Genomic DNA, 16,523 nt, shown 5'->3' with positions numbered 1-16,523 from the left:
GCAATGTTGGCAAATCATTGCTTGCTTGGCGGTGTTACACCATTAGCAAAATTTGCAAGACAGTCTCAAGCACAGTGACGTGCTTTTGTGAAGATTAAGGCCATATTGAAGTTTCTGGTTTCCCTTCCTAAAAGATGATATTATTAACATCGGGCCTGAGCTCGGGGATCCCAGGCCTTCTCTTAATTACTTCTGGGATCTCTAGCCTCACATTTGGCCTCTCTTGGGAGTTGTTATCTACCCACCCAATTCAGTCCCTTGTTGCTGAAGACCCCATGATCTAGGACTGGACCAACAAGCAACAATGCATCAAGGGAATTGTGATGAAAAACTGTGGTTACTGTTGTGAATCATGATATAGAAGGTTTATTCTAAAATGTGTTCATGCAGTTTAAATAATTATTCCCCTTAAGTGACTTTTACTTGCAGACTTCTGCAAATTACTATTAAAATCTGGAATTTGGTCTGTCTTGCCCACAACTGGGATGGTCCTGGAGGCAAATGTAATATTGGTTTTCAAAAGGGTTTTAGGCAGACACATGGATGTGCAGGAGATGGGAAGGATATAGACATTCTTAGGCAGAAGGTCTTAGTTTACTTGGATGACTGATCACTAATTTATAAGTCTACATATTAGTTAATTAAATTGAATTAATCTAATTTAATTTGCCAGTTCCTGTGCCATACTGTTGGACTGAACATTCTAACTTGGCTGCAACTTCAATCCACAATTGAGTTAGAGATTGTAGTATCACTGAGTGCATTCTGTATTGTGAGCTGGCTGTATATAGATTGGCTGCTGTGATATCTTCATCACAACATTGCTCTGGGTCACACTGTCAGCTTGCAGTTATATCATTAGCTGTGGTCCTTTGTATGTTTTGGAAGATGCTACAGAAATGCAGGGCTTTCTTTCTGTTTAACGTGGCTCCCATCAGCTGTCAAACTTTACCCTGTGAAACAACTCTATGGCCCTGCTCTGTGGAGAACGCCATCACATATTGTGTTTCTGACAGATTTGACTGAGATATTAAGTCCTTTTGAAATCTCTCTCTTATTGATGCAGTGTGGTTTCCAATTCCCCATTGCCGGAGAAAGACAATGGTTGCATGGATAGGAAAGGCTTGGAGGGATATGGACCAAAGGTAGCAAATGGACTTAGCTTGTGTAGGCATTTAGATTGTCATGGATGAGAGTGATAATGAATCAGCATGATGGAATAGCAGAGCAGGTGTGATGGGCTAAATCACCTCATTCTGCTCCTTTGTCTTGTGGTCTTACTTGAAGCAATTTTTTAAAAATCAGATCAAGTTATGTGGTATTTTAAGCATTTTGATGGCTGACGGTAACTTAGTGAATAAAAGTTTAGTGTATACAAGGGAACCAAGGAAATGCTTGTTTTCTTCAGAAAGAGGAAGTAAGGAGACTATGTGACAGTACCCTTTGATGGTGCAGAGCTGGAGAGAGCTAAGAGATTCAAATTTCTGGACATTAACATCTCAGGTGACTTGTCCTGGGCCCAGCACATAGGCGCAATCATGAAGGTATTCCAGCTGTTCTGTATCAGAAATTTACAGGGAATGGGCATGTAACCAAATACTCTAACAAGCTTCTATAAATTGATTGTTGAAAATATAGTGACTGGTTGTGTCATGGTCTGGTGTAGGAACACAAGAGGCTGTAGAGTGCTGTAGACACAGCCCAGTCCATCACAGACACACCCCTTCCCAGCATTGAAGTGAACAGCTGCCTCAACAAAGAACCATCAATCAAAACGTTCCCCTGCATCCAGGTAAAGCAGTTTCTCGCTACTACTGTCAGGCAGGACAGACAGAAGCCTGAAGAACCACATTACCAGTTACAGGAACATCTACTTTCCTACAACCACCAGGTTTTGAACTAGCCTACTCATTTTACAATAAAGACTCACTTTTCAATTCCCTTCCAAATTCCCCAGCTTTTTATGTTCTTAGTATTATTATTAGTAGTAGTTTTATTAGTAGTATTATTATTAGTATTATCTTAGTATTATTCTTAGAAACCATTTACCCTCACTCCATTTAACCAATGCTCTTCCACTTTTCCCTCACCAAGCAGCTTCTGTCGCACTTTGTCCATCCATTTGACTCTGAACTTCCAATAAGTCCCTTAGCAATGTTGTCCATATCTTTGTGTCAGCGCTCGTGGGCTATGTTTCCAAGGACAAACGTGCTGACCCTGGAGAAGGTTCCCAGAATGATTCCAGGAATTACAGGCGTTATCATATGAGAGCTGTTTGATGCCGCTGGGCCTGTACTTCATTCAAAGTGTAGATGTGGAGTAGCTATTTGTCAGGAAATGCAGGTTCAGTGGTGAATGATAACCTTAATATTAGACAGTAAAATAACAAGGCACAAGGGAGAAGAGAAACTAACCACAGCAGGCAACAAGGTAAACTTTAGGCAGAGGGAATGAAAGCTGGGAGCACCTGCTTGAAGCTGGCGGCTTCGAGTGATCCCTTGGTCTCCTACATTCCAGCCAAACTGTCCCACTGTCTCCTTATAACTCAAGCCCTCCAGTCTTGATAACAACCAGTTGTCCTCTTCCTGCAGTTTTGCATGTGAACTCCTTCAGTTCCACTTTGCTAGGTTTTGAGGGGGTGGTATCACGTTGGGTGCGGGCAAGACCTCGGGTTGAGGAGGAAGAGACGTGCCTGTTACAGTGGGATATTGTGTGCTGGTGGGACTACAGCTACTTACTCACATGTACAGACCCACCTGGAACAAATTCCTGCTCTGAGATTGCTTACCAGTCAAATGTGTCTGAAGTCTCTCTGAATCACATTCCTGCATGACCAGGGCTGGGTAATGGAGGCAGACCAACGTACTAGATCTGTGCGCTGGACCCTGCTACGCTGGGCATGCTACCTTGGTGCCGTAACATCTGGCAGCACTTGCAGGCATCCCTCAGCACATCCCTGGATGTGCTGGTCTTTGCATCAAATCACGACCATAGCAAGCCCACAGGGCACGAACTCTAATCAGTACGTCTTTGGATCGCCGGAGGAAAGCAGAGCACCCAGAAGAATCCAAGAGGTCACTTGGAGAATGTACAAACTCCTTACAGGCAATGGCAGGAATTGAAACCGAATTTTACCACCTCCGCTGTAAAGCCATTGCACTAACTGCTGTACCACCGTGCCTAGCTCTACTCTCCAACCCTCTTGAAACAAGGGCCAATACCCTTTCTGCCTTCCCCATTGCCCACCACATATGTGGCAGCTTCCTGTATATGTTGTGCAGGAACACCATGGCGCTAAGGCTTTCTGGGGTTTCTCTCGAGATATTTTTGACGGATAACCGAAAGATTTAAATGAGCAGCTTCATATTTTCCACTTCACACATTCCAGATCAATCACTGCTGAGCTGCGGGGTCCAGGGGTCATGGAGGAATTGGATCTGAACCTGTGCAGCTAAGGGGGAAGTGAAAGGGCAGAATACAGCAGATGTTGCAAGTCCAAGATAAAAACAACATACTCAGTAGTTCAGGCAGTATCTGAGGAGAGAAAAACAGAGCCTACTGGCTTACTTCCAAATAATTTTGATGTGTTTGTAATTAAGGTTGAAGGCAGTGGAATAAATTGCTTCTGAGGTATCTTGGGTGGAGAAAGGTATGCTGTATAGTTCCCAAAGGGTTGTTACCATTTTTCGTATGACGCAAGCGAATGAGACAGAATTTCCAAATCTGCAGTTGGTTCAAATTTGGAGTCCTTCTGAAGTGAGAGGATAGTAATGGACTTTGGGGAGTGTGAGATGCGTGGGCTGATGGAATAATTGGCACTTAAAAATTCATATTGAGAAAGGTGTGGTGATTGAGAAGGGATTAACTAGCAGATCTTGTATACCAGAACAGCTTTAAAAAATGTAGAGCTGATGCTAAGTGAAAAACAGTGGCTTAAGGAAAGAATAACTCTTGGATACTTTTGCAAGAAGGAGAAAAGGAAGTTGTGATGACCTTCAACAATATTGGTCTGGTAATAACCAGAATATCCTATCCTGTTCTGGACACTACACTTCGGGAAAGATCTGAAGACTAAGGAGAGAGTGCAGAAAGGTTGAGAGATTTGGATTACATGCACAGGTAGAGAAACTGGTGTGGTTCTATTAGATGAGGGAGTTTGTAACGAGAGCTGATGAGATTTTTAATCATGAAGGGGATGGATGCTTCTGCTGGTAGATGGTTTAAGAATGAGGAGACACATGTTGGAAGAACTCTGCAGGTCAGGCAGCATCTATGGAGAGGAATAGCCAGTCAACGTTTTGGGTTGAGACTATTCATCAGGTTTATTCCTTTCCATAGAAGCTGCCTGACCCGCTGAGTTCCTACAGCATTGTGTGTGTATTTCCAGCATCTGCAGAATCTCTTGTGTTTGAGAAACAGGTAACGTGGAATGAAGACCGGCAAAAAGCAATGTGTGGATGCATGTTTTTTCCAAGCAGTGAGTGAGTGGCATTTCAAATGCACCACTGGGGAAGAGTGGAGGTGACATGATCGTGTGTTTCAAAGGTAAGGATTTGCAGGCCTGTAGGAAGTGGGACTGTTAAAGCTGGACTGCTCTAGCAGAGAGCCTGTATGAATTCACATGTGCTGATAGGATTCTCAAAGGTTCAAAGGTCAAAGGTCCAATTTAATGTCAGAGAAATGTATACAATATATATCCTGAAATGCTTTTTCTTGACAAACATCCACGAAAACAGAGAAGTGCCCCAAAGAATGAACGACAGTTAAACGTGAGAACCCCAAAGTCCCTCCCCAGATCCCCCCTCCTGTGCATCAGCGGCAGCAAGGCAATGACCCCCCCCTCGCAACCCCAGCAAACAAAAGCGCATTGATTCTGTCACTGAGCCCAAGAGAGTGTTAAGCAATAGCAAAGACACAGACCAAAGTTACCCCGAAAGCTTTGCATTTCATCTGAATTCAACAACCCACAGGTTCTGTCTCTCCCTGGCAAGAGAGAGGGAGGTGTCTCCCATTTTGACAGCGAGTAGAAGACATAACAACAACCCGCTGGTTTATGGTGTTAAAAGTCCATTTCGTCACTTTTTTCAAGCTCTGTGTCCGAAGATCACAAAGACCTCGGGTCTTTGGGCCCACAGCGAAAGATTTTCCGGCCTCCCCGACGACACACGAGTCTCCTGTCGTGACATTGACTCTTGATCCGCCCGTCTCCAGAAACCTGAGACTTAGGCTTCCGAACACGAGCGAGACTCTCAGGCCAAACCCTTGGCATGTCGAATAATGGCCAGTCGTGGAACCCTGAGAACGGGTCCTGTTCCCGCAAAGAATCGGTCTGCGTGTAACTCCAGGTCAGGGTTTTCAAAAGAACCCTGAAAGGGAAAAATAAATATATTAAAGGTAGAAATAGAGCTGTTTTCTAAGACGCAAGCAAAGGAGTCGCCATTAGGCGCCATTATGCCTCCTAAACTCCGTCTTCCTTCTGATTCTGATTATTATTACTTTGCAGAAGTGGACAGATTAGGTGTGATAGGACTAGTGACATTGGTTCCAGCTGGGGGAGGTGGTGATGGCTTTCCAGTGGATGACCTTGGAGTGAGGTGAAAGCACGAGGAGGGGGCTACAATTAGGTGAAAAAACACGAGGTTTCTGAAAATCAAGTGGGAGAATATTGGAAATGGTGGAGCAGAGTCGACAGGCCAAATAGCATAATTCTGCTCCTATATCTAATGGTCTTATGGAGATCCTCAACAGGCCTGGCAACAACTATAGAATCAGTATCAGGTTTCATATCGCTGACATATAGGCAGCAGCAGTACAGTGCAACACATAAAATATACTGTAAATTAGCATAAAATGTATGTGTGTTATTGCAAAAGGAGAGCAAAAATGGTGAAGTAGTGTTCATGGGTTTATTGTATGTTCAGAAATCTGATGGCGGAGGGGAAGAATCTGTATCTAAAACGTTGAGAGTGTGTCTTCAGAGCGCTGTACCTTCTCGCTGATGGTAGTAATGAGAAGAGGGCAGGTCTTTGATGATGGATGCCACCTACTTGAGATAACTCCTTTTGAAGATGTCCTCGATGGAGGGGAGGCTGCTGCCCATAATGTAGCATGATGAGGAGAACTAAGTTAAAGTTACAGCTTAACAAGCAACAGAAGTTTAACAGCTTGGCAGAATCTCGGGCAGTGATGAAAGGGTGTACAGGAGCGAGATACTCCAGTTAGCTAAGTGGTGTCAGAGCAACAACCTTGCAATCATCGTCAGCAAGACCAAAGAGCTGATTGCGGACCTCAGAATGGGTAAGACGAGGGAACACAAACCAATCCTCACAGAGGGATTAGAAGTAGAGAGGGTTCCTGGGTGTCAATATCTCTGACGCAACCTGGAAGCAACATATTGATGCAGCTATAAAGAAGGCAAGACAGCAGCTATATTTCATTCGGAGTTTGAGGAAATTTGATTTGTCAACTAAAACACTTGAAAACTTCTACAAATGTACTGTAGAGAGCTTTCTGACTGGCTGCATCACTGTCTGGTATGGGGGGGGGGTGCACTACTGCACAAGATCGAAGTAAGTTGCAGAAGCTTGTAAAATTAGTCAGCTCCATCATGGATAATACCTCTGTAATATCCAAGACATCTTCAAAGAGCAGTGTCTTAGGAAGATGGCGTCCATCATTAAGGATCTCCACAACCCAGGACACAGTCACTGTCGGGAAGGAGGTGCAGAACCCTGAAGGCACACACTCAGTGATTTGAGAACAGCTTTTTCTCCCTCTGCCATTCAATTTCTGAATGGACATTGAACCCATGAACACTGCCTCACTACTTTTTTATTTCTGTTTTTTTGCACCAATTTTAACTTAACTATTTAATAGAGTCAAGATGACATAGGCAAACAATGATTCCTCGGACGACATATTCCAGTTAGTCACTGATTTCAGCTTTTCTATATCTTCTACTTATTCTTTTTACCTTAATTTTGTTTTTAAAACTATTGGAGCCAGTGACTTACAATCTGTAGTTCGATCGAGTGAGCTAGCGCCCTGCTGTCTCCAAGAAAACTCCAGCAGAGAAATGTGAGCACGAGCTACCATGAAGAGAAGCTCAAAGACAAGATGAGGAGCCATGATCGACTACATTTCTCGCTGACTAAAGCGTCGAGGAAGACTGAAATGTTGAGGCAAATGCGGAGGAGAGTGAGTGGTTCTCGGAGAATCCCTTGGAGAGGCCATTCGTTTGAGTCGCTGCTGGGTCTCGATGCTCTCGGAGACGTTATCTAAATTCTGAAATTTATGCACTGGACTCTATATTTATTTACTGTGTACTGCTGCCATAAAGTTCACAAATTTCATGACATATGCCAGTGATACCACACCTGATTCTGAGTCTGAACAATGAACACTATCTGAAGTTTGAGTCATGTGGATTCTGTGTCCAGATGGAAGCTGAGGTGCTGTCATTCATACTGTCACATGAGGAATCAAAAACGGATGAGTGGCCAGGAGAGCTCCCGGCATGCAACAGGTGGTTCACTCGCCTACGCAGAAGGTGGGGCCGGTGCGTGACGAAGTGATTGCCTTTTTATGGCTGGCTTCTCCAGTGTAGAACTGAGCACAGATTCAAATACTGTGTTGGCAGGAATACAAGGGAATCACACTTTCACTTGGCAGCTTTCCATTTGGGATGGTGGAGTGAGGTAATTATCATAGAAAACCTACAGCACGATACAGGCCCTTCGGCCCACAAAGTTGTGCCGAACATGTCCCTACCCTAGAAATTACTAGGCTTACCTAGCCCTCTATTTTTCTAAGCTTGATGTACCTATCTAAAAGTCTCTTAAAAGAACCTATCGTATCTGTCTCCACTACCTTTGCCAGCAGCCCATTCCACGAACTCACCACTCTCTGAGTGAAAACTTACCCTGACATCTCCTCTGTACCTACTCCCCAGCACCTTAAACTTATGTCCTCTTGTAGCAACCATTTCATCCCTCAGAAAAAGCCTCTGACTATCCACATGATCAACGCCTCTCAACATCTTATACACCTCTATCAGGTCACCTCTCATCCTCCGTCGCTCCAAGGAGAAAAGGCCGAGTTCACTCAACCTGTTTTCATAAGGCATACTCCCCAATCCAGGCAACATCCTTGTAAATCTCCTCTGCACCCTTTTTATGGCTTCCACATCCTTCCTGTAGAGAGGCGACCAGAACTGAGCACAGTACTCCAAGTGGGGTCTGACCAAGCCCCTGTATAGCTGCAACATTACCTCTTGGCTCCTAAATTCAATTCTACGATTGATGAAGGCTAATACACCCTACGCCTTCTTAATCACAGAGTCAACCTGCGCAGCTGCTTTGAGCGTCCTATAGACTCGGACCCCAAGATCCCTCTGATCCTCCATACTGTCAAGAGTCTTACCATTAATACAATATGTTTAGTCACATCCTCAAAAAACTTAATCTGGCTTGCAAGGCACGACCTGCCCTTGACAAAGCCATGCTGACTACTCCTAATCATATTATACCTCTCCAAATGTTCATCTTCTTCATCAACTTAACAACCACTAAGGTAAGACTCACTGCTCTATAATTTCCTGGTCTAACTCTACTCCCTTTCTTGAATAAAGGAACAACATTCACAGCCCTCCAATCCTCTGGAACCTCCCCCGTCCCTATTGATGATACAAAGATCATTGCCAGAGGCTCAGCAATCTCCTCCTTCACCTCCCACAGCATCCTGGAGTACATCTTATCCGAGCCCAGTAACTACTCAATAGAATTGATGTTCCGAAGTGGAGGGGTGAGGGAGAAAGCCGGACTGAGAAAGTCCTGATTGACACCATGAGGACAGAATTGGAATAAAGGTTTTCAAAGTTGCACTTTTGATGGTGAGGAAACAGATTGGGTTGCGTTGTTCTTTATTAAGAAGGATATTGTTTATGTATCTGTGCAAAGGAGTGGCACCTGGAATCTGGTAGGAAGGGACCTGCACTAATGAGAAAGGAATCTGGTGTGAAGGAATTGAATATCTGGGTTTGACTCCCACCACCCAGATCAGCAGATAATGCTCCCTTCTCATTGCTGCCATCAGGAAGAAGGGACAGGAGCCTCAGGATTCACACCACCAGGCTCAGGAACAGTTATCATCCCTCAAACATCAGGCTCTTGAATCAAAGGGGACAACCTCACTCAACGTCATTTGCCCCATCAGTGAAATGTTCCAACAAACTATGGACTCAATCTCAAGGACTCTTCATTTCATGTTCTCGATAATAATTGCTTATTTATTTATTATTTTATTATTATTCCTTTCTTTTTGTATTTGCACAGTTTGTTGTACACCCATTTGCTGTGGTCTTTCATCAATTCTATTATGGTTATTGGATTTATTGAGCAAGTGCGCAAGGACATGAATCTCAGGGTTGTATATGGTGACATAGATATACTTCGACTATCTATAAATTTACTTGGAACTTTGCCTTTCTCTGTCTATCTCAGTGCCTCTCTTTTTACTGTTTTCTATATTAAATGCAGATTAGTAATGCACATCTGTGGACTTCCACCTTCCTCTGACCTTATCCTTTTCGCCCATCCTAGATGCTGGAAGCCACCCTGCAGAACTCCCAGATCGCTCTGGAGATTCACAATGCCAAGCTGGCTGCTAAGGACTTCCAAAACAAGTGGGTAATCTATTTTCCTTCAGTTTTATTCCTCTCTGCACTGCTGGATCTTGCCCAGTGTATCCTACCCACCTCCATCATCATCCATGCTTGGTGCTCAGTTATGTCTTGTTCTCCTGCCCTCTCTGTTGCAGACAACAGACCGAGCAGATGCTACGGCAGTCTGTGGAGAGTGATATCGATGGCCTGCACCGTCTGAAGGAGACCTACCTGCAATTACAGGACAGCCTGGCCAATGACATCGCTGGGCTGGGGGACGAGACTGCCTTTCTGAAGTTGAACAATAATGAGGTGGGTGCCCTCCAATTGCTTCACTGCTTCTTTTTCACAGTGGTAAGTATCAGCTATAGAGTGATAGAACACTACAGCACAGTAACAGGCTCTTTGGCCCATCTAGTTCATGGCAAACTATTATTCTGCCAAGTCTCCTCGACCTATACATGGACATTGGTTCTCCATCTCCACGTACTTATTCAAACTCTTCTGAAATGTTGATATCAAACACGCATCTACCACTTACTCGGGCAGCTTGTTCTACACTCATACCACCCTCTGAGTGAAGAGGTTCCCTCTTAAACATATTTACCTCTCAATGTTAACCCATGACCTCCAGTTCTAGTCTCACCCAATCTCAATGGAAAAGGCTTGCTTGCATTTACCCTATCTAAGTGGTTAAGGTGTTCGTCTAGTGATCTAAAGGTCACTAGTTCGAGCCTTGGCTGAGGCAGTGTGTGTGTCCTTGAGCGAGGCACTTAACCACACATTGCTCTGCGGCGACACCGGTGCCAAGTTGTACGGGTTCTAATGCCCTTCCCTTGGACAACATCAGTGGCATGGAGAGGGGAGACTTGCAGCATGGGCAACTGCCAGTCTTCCATTAGAAAAAAACCTTGCCCAGGCTTGGAAACTTCCCAAGGCGCAAATCCATGATCTATCGAGACTAACAGAGGCCTACATACTACCCCTCATAAACTAGTACACCAGCTGTGAACCTCTGACACCATTCGCCAGCTTTTGGTCAGTTGCATTATCAGATGGTCATGGTGCTCTACAGCACAGAAGTGAATTTTTTCAGCCCAACGTGTCCATGTGATCAGTTTGCCTATCTGAGTCAGGCCCAGATCCCTCCTTTCTGATGTATATAACTATGCACATGTGATGGTACCTGCCTCACTACTCCCCCTTGCAGCTTGTTCCATATACCCTCCAGGCTGTGCAGAAGAAACAGCCCTTTTAGTCCTTTTTCCCTTTTCACTTCAACATATTTGCTCTAGTTTCGGACTCCTCAACCTTGGGATTGGGGGAGAAACCTAGTCACCTTTCCTCTGTTCCTTATGGTTTTATCCACCTCTGCAAATCACCCCTCATTCTCCTATGCTCAAGGGGTAAAATGTTCCAGCCTCTCTTTATAACCAAGACCTCCAGTCCTGGTAACAACCTTGTGAATCTTTTTTGCGTGCACCTCAGTTTAATGACATATTTTGTTAAGATCTGGTGCATAAGTTTGGAAGTTCAAGCTTCTGCTTTGACTACCCTGTCAGGCAGAGAGTTCTTTGCAGGAAAATATTCTTCATCTTGCAGTGTTCATGGCATGCAGCACTGTAACACCGACAAGGGTTCTGGGGGATCTGTTGTGCATTGCCAGTCACAAGTGAGCAGTCCTGATCCAGCCTTCCGTTGCTTTGTTTCTCAGGAACTGAAGATGTTGCGGCAGCAAAAGACCCAAGAAGTGTCGCTTGAGGTGGACTTGGCTTTGACCTCTGACCTGAATGCAGCCCTGCTCAGGGAGAGGTACACCACCCCTCACTAAAAACAACCAAGCAGAGTTGGTTAAGGCGTATCAGGAACAGGTAAGGATTGGAGCAGCCACTAACACTAGCGCAGACTGCAAGACGATAAAAGATTGCTTAAGCTGCACTTGGAGGATCGTGGAGTACATGTTACATTGTTGGGTTATCTACAATGATAGTTGGACCTTCTGAACTAGGCAGTCCCTCTGCCAGCCACCAGCTACAGCATCACCAGTTTCTAACAGTCCTGCAGCCAGGGAATGATCCGTGTGACCCGTAGAGAAAGGACATGTGAGAAGTTCTACCCCAACCTTCTCAGAATCAGACTAGAATCAGAACCAGTCCTTGATGACGGAGAGCCCAGTGCCCATGATGGTACAAGCTAGTACTTGTACGCTGACCTGAAAGTCTCCCTCCAGCACATCTGTGTTATCTCAGACTTTCTGGAAATTGATCTAACTGTTATGATATGTAACTTCAAGACATAAAAACGAATTGCAATAAAAATATGGGAGCCCGAGAGTATGCTTTGACTCACTGCTCTGAGGGTAGTCAGTGCCAGCAGTTCCATTGTGTTCTGTTCCTAGTTACCATTTGGATGGCATCTCATCAAACTGAGGTCAGTTGTCTCACATCCATCCCCTCTAATATTTTTTTTCAGCTTGCGATTGAAGAATTACAGATGACTCCGAATGATTAGGCTCTCACCTGTGCTGTGACCGAGCTGTCTTTCGAGACGGAATACAGTGGCTTACTCGGTAACGTAAGTGGTCTTTGCTTGTGAGTAGAATGATAATGATGTATTTTTGCTCTCATGAGGCATGAGCTACACTGATTCCCACCCTGACCATACCTGGACTGCTGAGCTTGTATGGGCTCAGTCCACTGACTGTGGCATAGGGAGTGATGTATCATCCGGATGATCTGATCTCCAATCCATAAGACCATAAGATAGAGGAGCAGAATTGGGCCATTCAGCCCATTGTGCCTGCTCCAGCATTCCATCATGGCAGATTTATTTTCCCACACAACCCTATTCTCTTGCCTTCTCCCTGTAACCTTTGGCGCCCTTCCTAACCTATGAACCCCCACTATAAATATACCCAATGACGGCCTCTACAGTCATCTGTGGCAATAAATTCTACAGCTTCATCACTGTCCAGCTAAAGTAATGTCCTTGTATTTTGTGACTGTGTCCTCTAGCCCTCAACTCCCCCGCTGTTGAAAACATGCTCTCCATGTCCACTCTGTCTTGACCTTTCAATATTCGATAAGTTTCATTCAGATCCCTCCCCCTTATTCTTTTAAACTCCAGCAAGTACAGGCCCAGAACCAGTAAATGCTCCTTTCATGCCTGGGATCATTCTTGTGAGCTCCTTTCTGATGTCAGCAAATCCTTCCTTAGATAAGGGTCCCAAAATTGTTGAAGAGTTGTTGGGAGGGAGGTGTATGTGTGGAATGGCGTGTTTCCTATAACATGGTTGGAAGTATTGGTCCTGAGTTCAAAATCCTCTGCTGTGGTGGTGGGATTTGAATTCTGATCTCTGGGTTAAAATAGTAACCTCTGTTTAAGCCCCTCCAATGTCCTTTCCGTTGAAACTTGTTCTGAGCGAGAGGACCTTGTGCTTTTAGATAAGTGCACACCCTGGCTCAAGCAGAAGCCTCATTTGACCAGCAGCTCCAAATCAGACACACTGAGGGTGAGCTGGGAGATCTCTGGAATGGGCAGCTGCACCTCAGGGCCGTATACAGCCGGAGCTGTAACATCAAGATGCAGCTGGAAGCTGAAACTAATCAGTACAAGATCCACTGGCCAACGGTAACCAAGAGTAAGGCATAGACAGGATTGTGGGAGACATAGAAAACACTGGTGCTGTAAACCACTACACTACGTGCTGCCCTTATTCATCTTACTTGGTAGAATTGATATCTTGTTGCATACCATCTGGACAGATCATTCCGAATCAGACAGATGATGCTGAGAGGGGTATGAATCCTGCAAAACAGTGAGCAGTGGATGAAATCTGCTATGCCCTGTTCCTTCTTTACTACTACTTACCTTTGTTGTGTATGTGGCCTGTTTACACAACCAAGTTATTAATAAAAACATTGGAGACGGGAACTAAGTTTCATGGTTCTTTACCGGTAGAGTCCGAACTTGACACACACATGCTGATCAATACACACCTAATAGCGCATATAACGACGTGTTACTACAACATAAAGTAGTCCCTTATTATAATGCAGGTTATGTGGTACAACCTTCCCTCAGTTCTCACCTGCACCCTCGTAACTCTCCCCTTGATCTTTGTCTCTGGCTGTCCTGGTATTTGACCCCACCCTTGCATGACTTCTTCATGGACTGAGTTGTACTGCACTGTCAATCGCCTCTCAAGTTCTGAATGATTCTGCCTCCCATATTGCTTTGTCCAGACTTTTGAACAATGTTTTTGCCAAGTGTCAGTGAGTTTGACATCAGGTCTTATTTTTCCTCGGCTCTCTGTCATGTTGCTGCTTTGTGATCCGCGTGTTTCTTGTTTTAAACCCCTCCTTGGATTTGGGGAAGGGTGGGCGAAACTGACCCTTGTCATTGACAGAAACTCTAATCTGACACCCCTGAAGACAGGGTGATTTTCCCTCGGCTATTTTCAAAACTCAATTTTGTGTATTGCCATTCTCATATATCGTATACAAGTGTAAAAGAGGGTAAAATGATTGTTACTCTGGATCTGAAGCAATGTAAAAAGTAAACATTGAGAACACAATGAAAATAACAGAATAAATATAAATACACAAGATTAGCTTATAGACATAGACTGATTGTCTGTAGATAAAGTGATATCAGGTACAGGAGTATTGTACAGGATACTCTGACAGGTAATGGTGGTTGGGGCTGTGGAGGGCTGGGTTAGTAGGTGGACATGTTGAATAGCCTAACAGCTTGGTGGAAGTAACCGTTTTTGAGTCTGCTGGTCCTGCTGTGGATGTTGTGTGAGGATGTGAAAATGGCTGTGAGTGCGTAGTGCACACGTTACACAGTGTAATTCGTGAACCTGCAGTTTAAAGGGAGTGATAAATGTGCAGGCTCTCTGGATCCATCTCAGTTGACATCCCCACACACATTCTGGATGTCCAGCCATACACTCGGCCCACAGTCTGAATTCCGAATAAGAAGGTGAGACCAGATCTGGTTCATATCCTGCTTGAATTGCTGACTCTCATTTTGGACCAATGAGTGAGTCGGATATGAGACCATCATCTTCCGAATAATCCCCTCCCCCTGACCTTCCCCAGCCCCCGTCACTGATCCCTAGCCCCTCTTGGTTCTGTCTACCCACAGCCCTTTGTGTTCCTGCTTATCTCCCTCCAGCAGCTGTCTCCACCTTCACATTCCCCTCACTCCATCCACCCCGTTCATTTCCTTTTCTTCCTCTGTATCCATCACTCACTGTCTCGCAATTCTACTTCCCTCCGCCCTCTAATAGCTGACACAACTTCCCATCCATCACACACCAGTCCACCAACTCCTTTCACACTGCTTCCCCTTCCAATATACTGGCCATCTCCTCTCTCCCATAATGGACTGCTTCAGTATAAAATGGTAATAATTTCTTCCCACCAACAGATGGTGCTTGGCCCACTGAGATCGTCTAGCAAATTGTTTCTGATCATACCATCTTGGAAGTTTCTTCGAACAGCCAGTTAAGCAGGCCAACCATTTTTAGCCCCACCTGACCACCTCTATCACCTCATTCACTGCAAACACTTTAGACCACATTTTATAATGCCATTTACATTGTAAGTACAACACATACAGGTATTTGTGAATTTACACACATTTGGATATATATCTGCACTCTATCAGTTATATTTTGTAACTCCAAACCATAAAAACTACTCAAAATAAAAACAAGGGAGTCTGGAATAATGTATCTAACTTCATGTTTATTTCAAGTGAGGCATGTAGATGTCATGATGTATGCAATTCACATATTTTACATATAGCCTGTAATTAATTATTTAAACAAATGTAGAATGCTTACTCAAACAATGTATTTACAATAGTACTCCAATATTAACTACACAACTCTCCTCCCTGCTTACCTATAAACTCAATGTAGAATACATCTCATGTGTATGTACACAATATACTATATAATACAGCTTTTATACCCAGACATCCACTGCATGGTAAATTGTAAATTTTTCATTCAGGCCTAAAGATTTAATCACTGTGGAGGATTTCTTACTCTTGTGGGATAAAGTCTTTCCTGACCAGGGAGGTCACTCTGCTTGTCAGTTGAGACTTCATAAGATGACTTCATAGAATGCATCCGTGATGGCTTTCTTGAGCAACATGTTAGTGAACCTACAAGAGAAAATGCTTTCTTAGATCTAGTCCTGTGCAATGGTAAGATTAACAATCTTGTAGTCAGGGATCCTCTTGGAAAGAGTGATCATAGTATGATTGGATTTCGCATACAGATGAAGGATGAAATATTTAGATCTAAAACTAGTGTATTATGTTTGACAAGGGAGACTACAACGGGATGAGGGAAGAGTTGGCTAATGTGGATTGAGAGCACAGGCTATTTGGTAGGACAGTTGAGGAACAGTGGAATACTTTCAAAGAGATTTTTCACAGTGCTCAACAAAAGTATATTCCAGTCAAAAGTAAGGACAGTAAGTGTGGGGAGAGCTAGCCTTGGATAACTAAGGAAATAAAAGACAGTATCACATTAAAAGCTCATGTATACAAAGTCGCAAAGAGTAGTGGGAGACTGGAGGATTGGGAAAACTTTAAAAAGCAACAGAGAACAACTAAACAAGAAATAAGGAAAGAGAAGATAGAGTATGAAAGTAAATTAGCACAAAATATAAAAACAGATAGCAAAAGTTTTTATAAATATATAAAGCGGAAGAGGGTGGCTAAAGTCAATGTAGGTCCCTTGGAAGACGAGAAGGAGAAATTGATACTGGGTGATAAGGAAATGGCTGAGGCATTGAATGACTATTTTGTGTCAGTCTTCACGGTGGAGGACATGTCTAAC

At 44.0% G+C, this 16,523-nt stretch overlaps 1 protein-coding gene across 1 annotated transcript; it reads left to right on the top strand.

Moving 5' to 3' along the window:
• The first annotated feature begins 9,825 nt into the window (after positions 1 to 9,825).
• On the top strand, positions 9,826 to 11,500 carry LOC140740398 (keratin, type I cytoskeletal 50 kDa-like). Its single transcript, XM_073069535.1, has 2 exons — positions 9,826 to 9,973; positions 11,376 to 11,500. The coding sequence occupies exons 1-2, from the start codon at positions 9,833 to 9,835 to the stop codon at positions 11,490 to 11,492; spliced, it is 258 nt and encodes an 85-aa protein (XP_072925636.1). The 5' UTR covers positions 9,826 to 9,832; the 3' UTR covers positions 11,493 to 11,500.
• Positions 11,501 to 16,523: the final 5,023 nt, after the last annotated feature.

Source organism: Hemitrygon akajei, chromosome 16 (assembly GCF_048418815.1).
Source record: "Hemitrygon akajei chromosome 16, sHemAka1.3, whole genome shotgun sequence".
NCBI lineage: Eukaryota > Metazoa > Chordata > Chondrichthyes > Myliobatiformes > Dasyatidae > Hemitrygon > Hemitrygon akajei.
The sequence above is the reverse complement of the archived record's forward strand: the minus strand, read 5'-3'. Positions and strand labels throughout refer to the sequence as shown.

Coding starts and splice junctions, on each gene's coding strand:
- LOC140740398 (XM_073069535.1), top strand. CDS start 9,833: ATGCTACGGCAGTCTGTGGAGAGTGATATCGATGGCCTGCACCGTCTG. Junction 9,974..11,375: donor TGAAGTTGAACAATAATGAG/GTGGGTGCCCTC, acceptor TTTGTTTCTCAG/GAACTGAAGATGTTGCGGCA.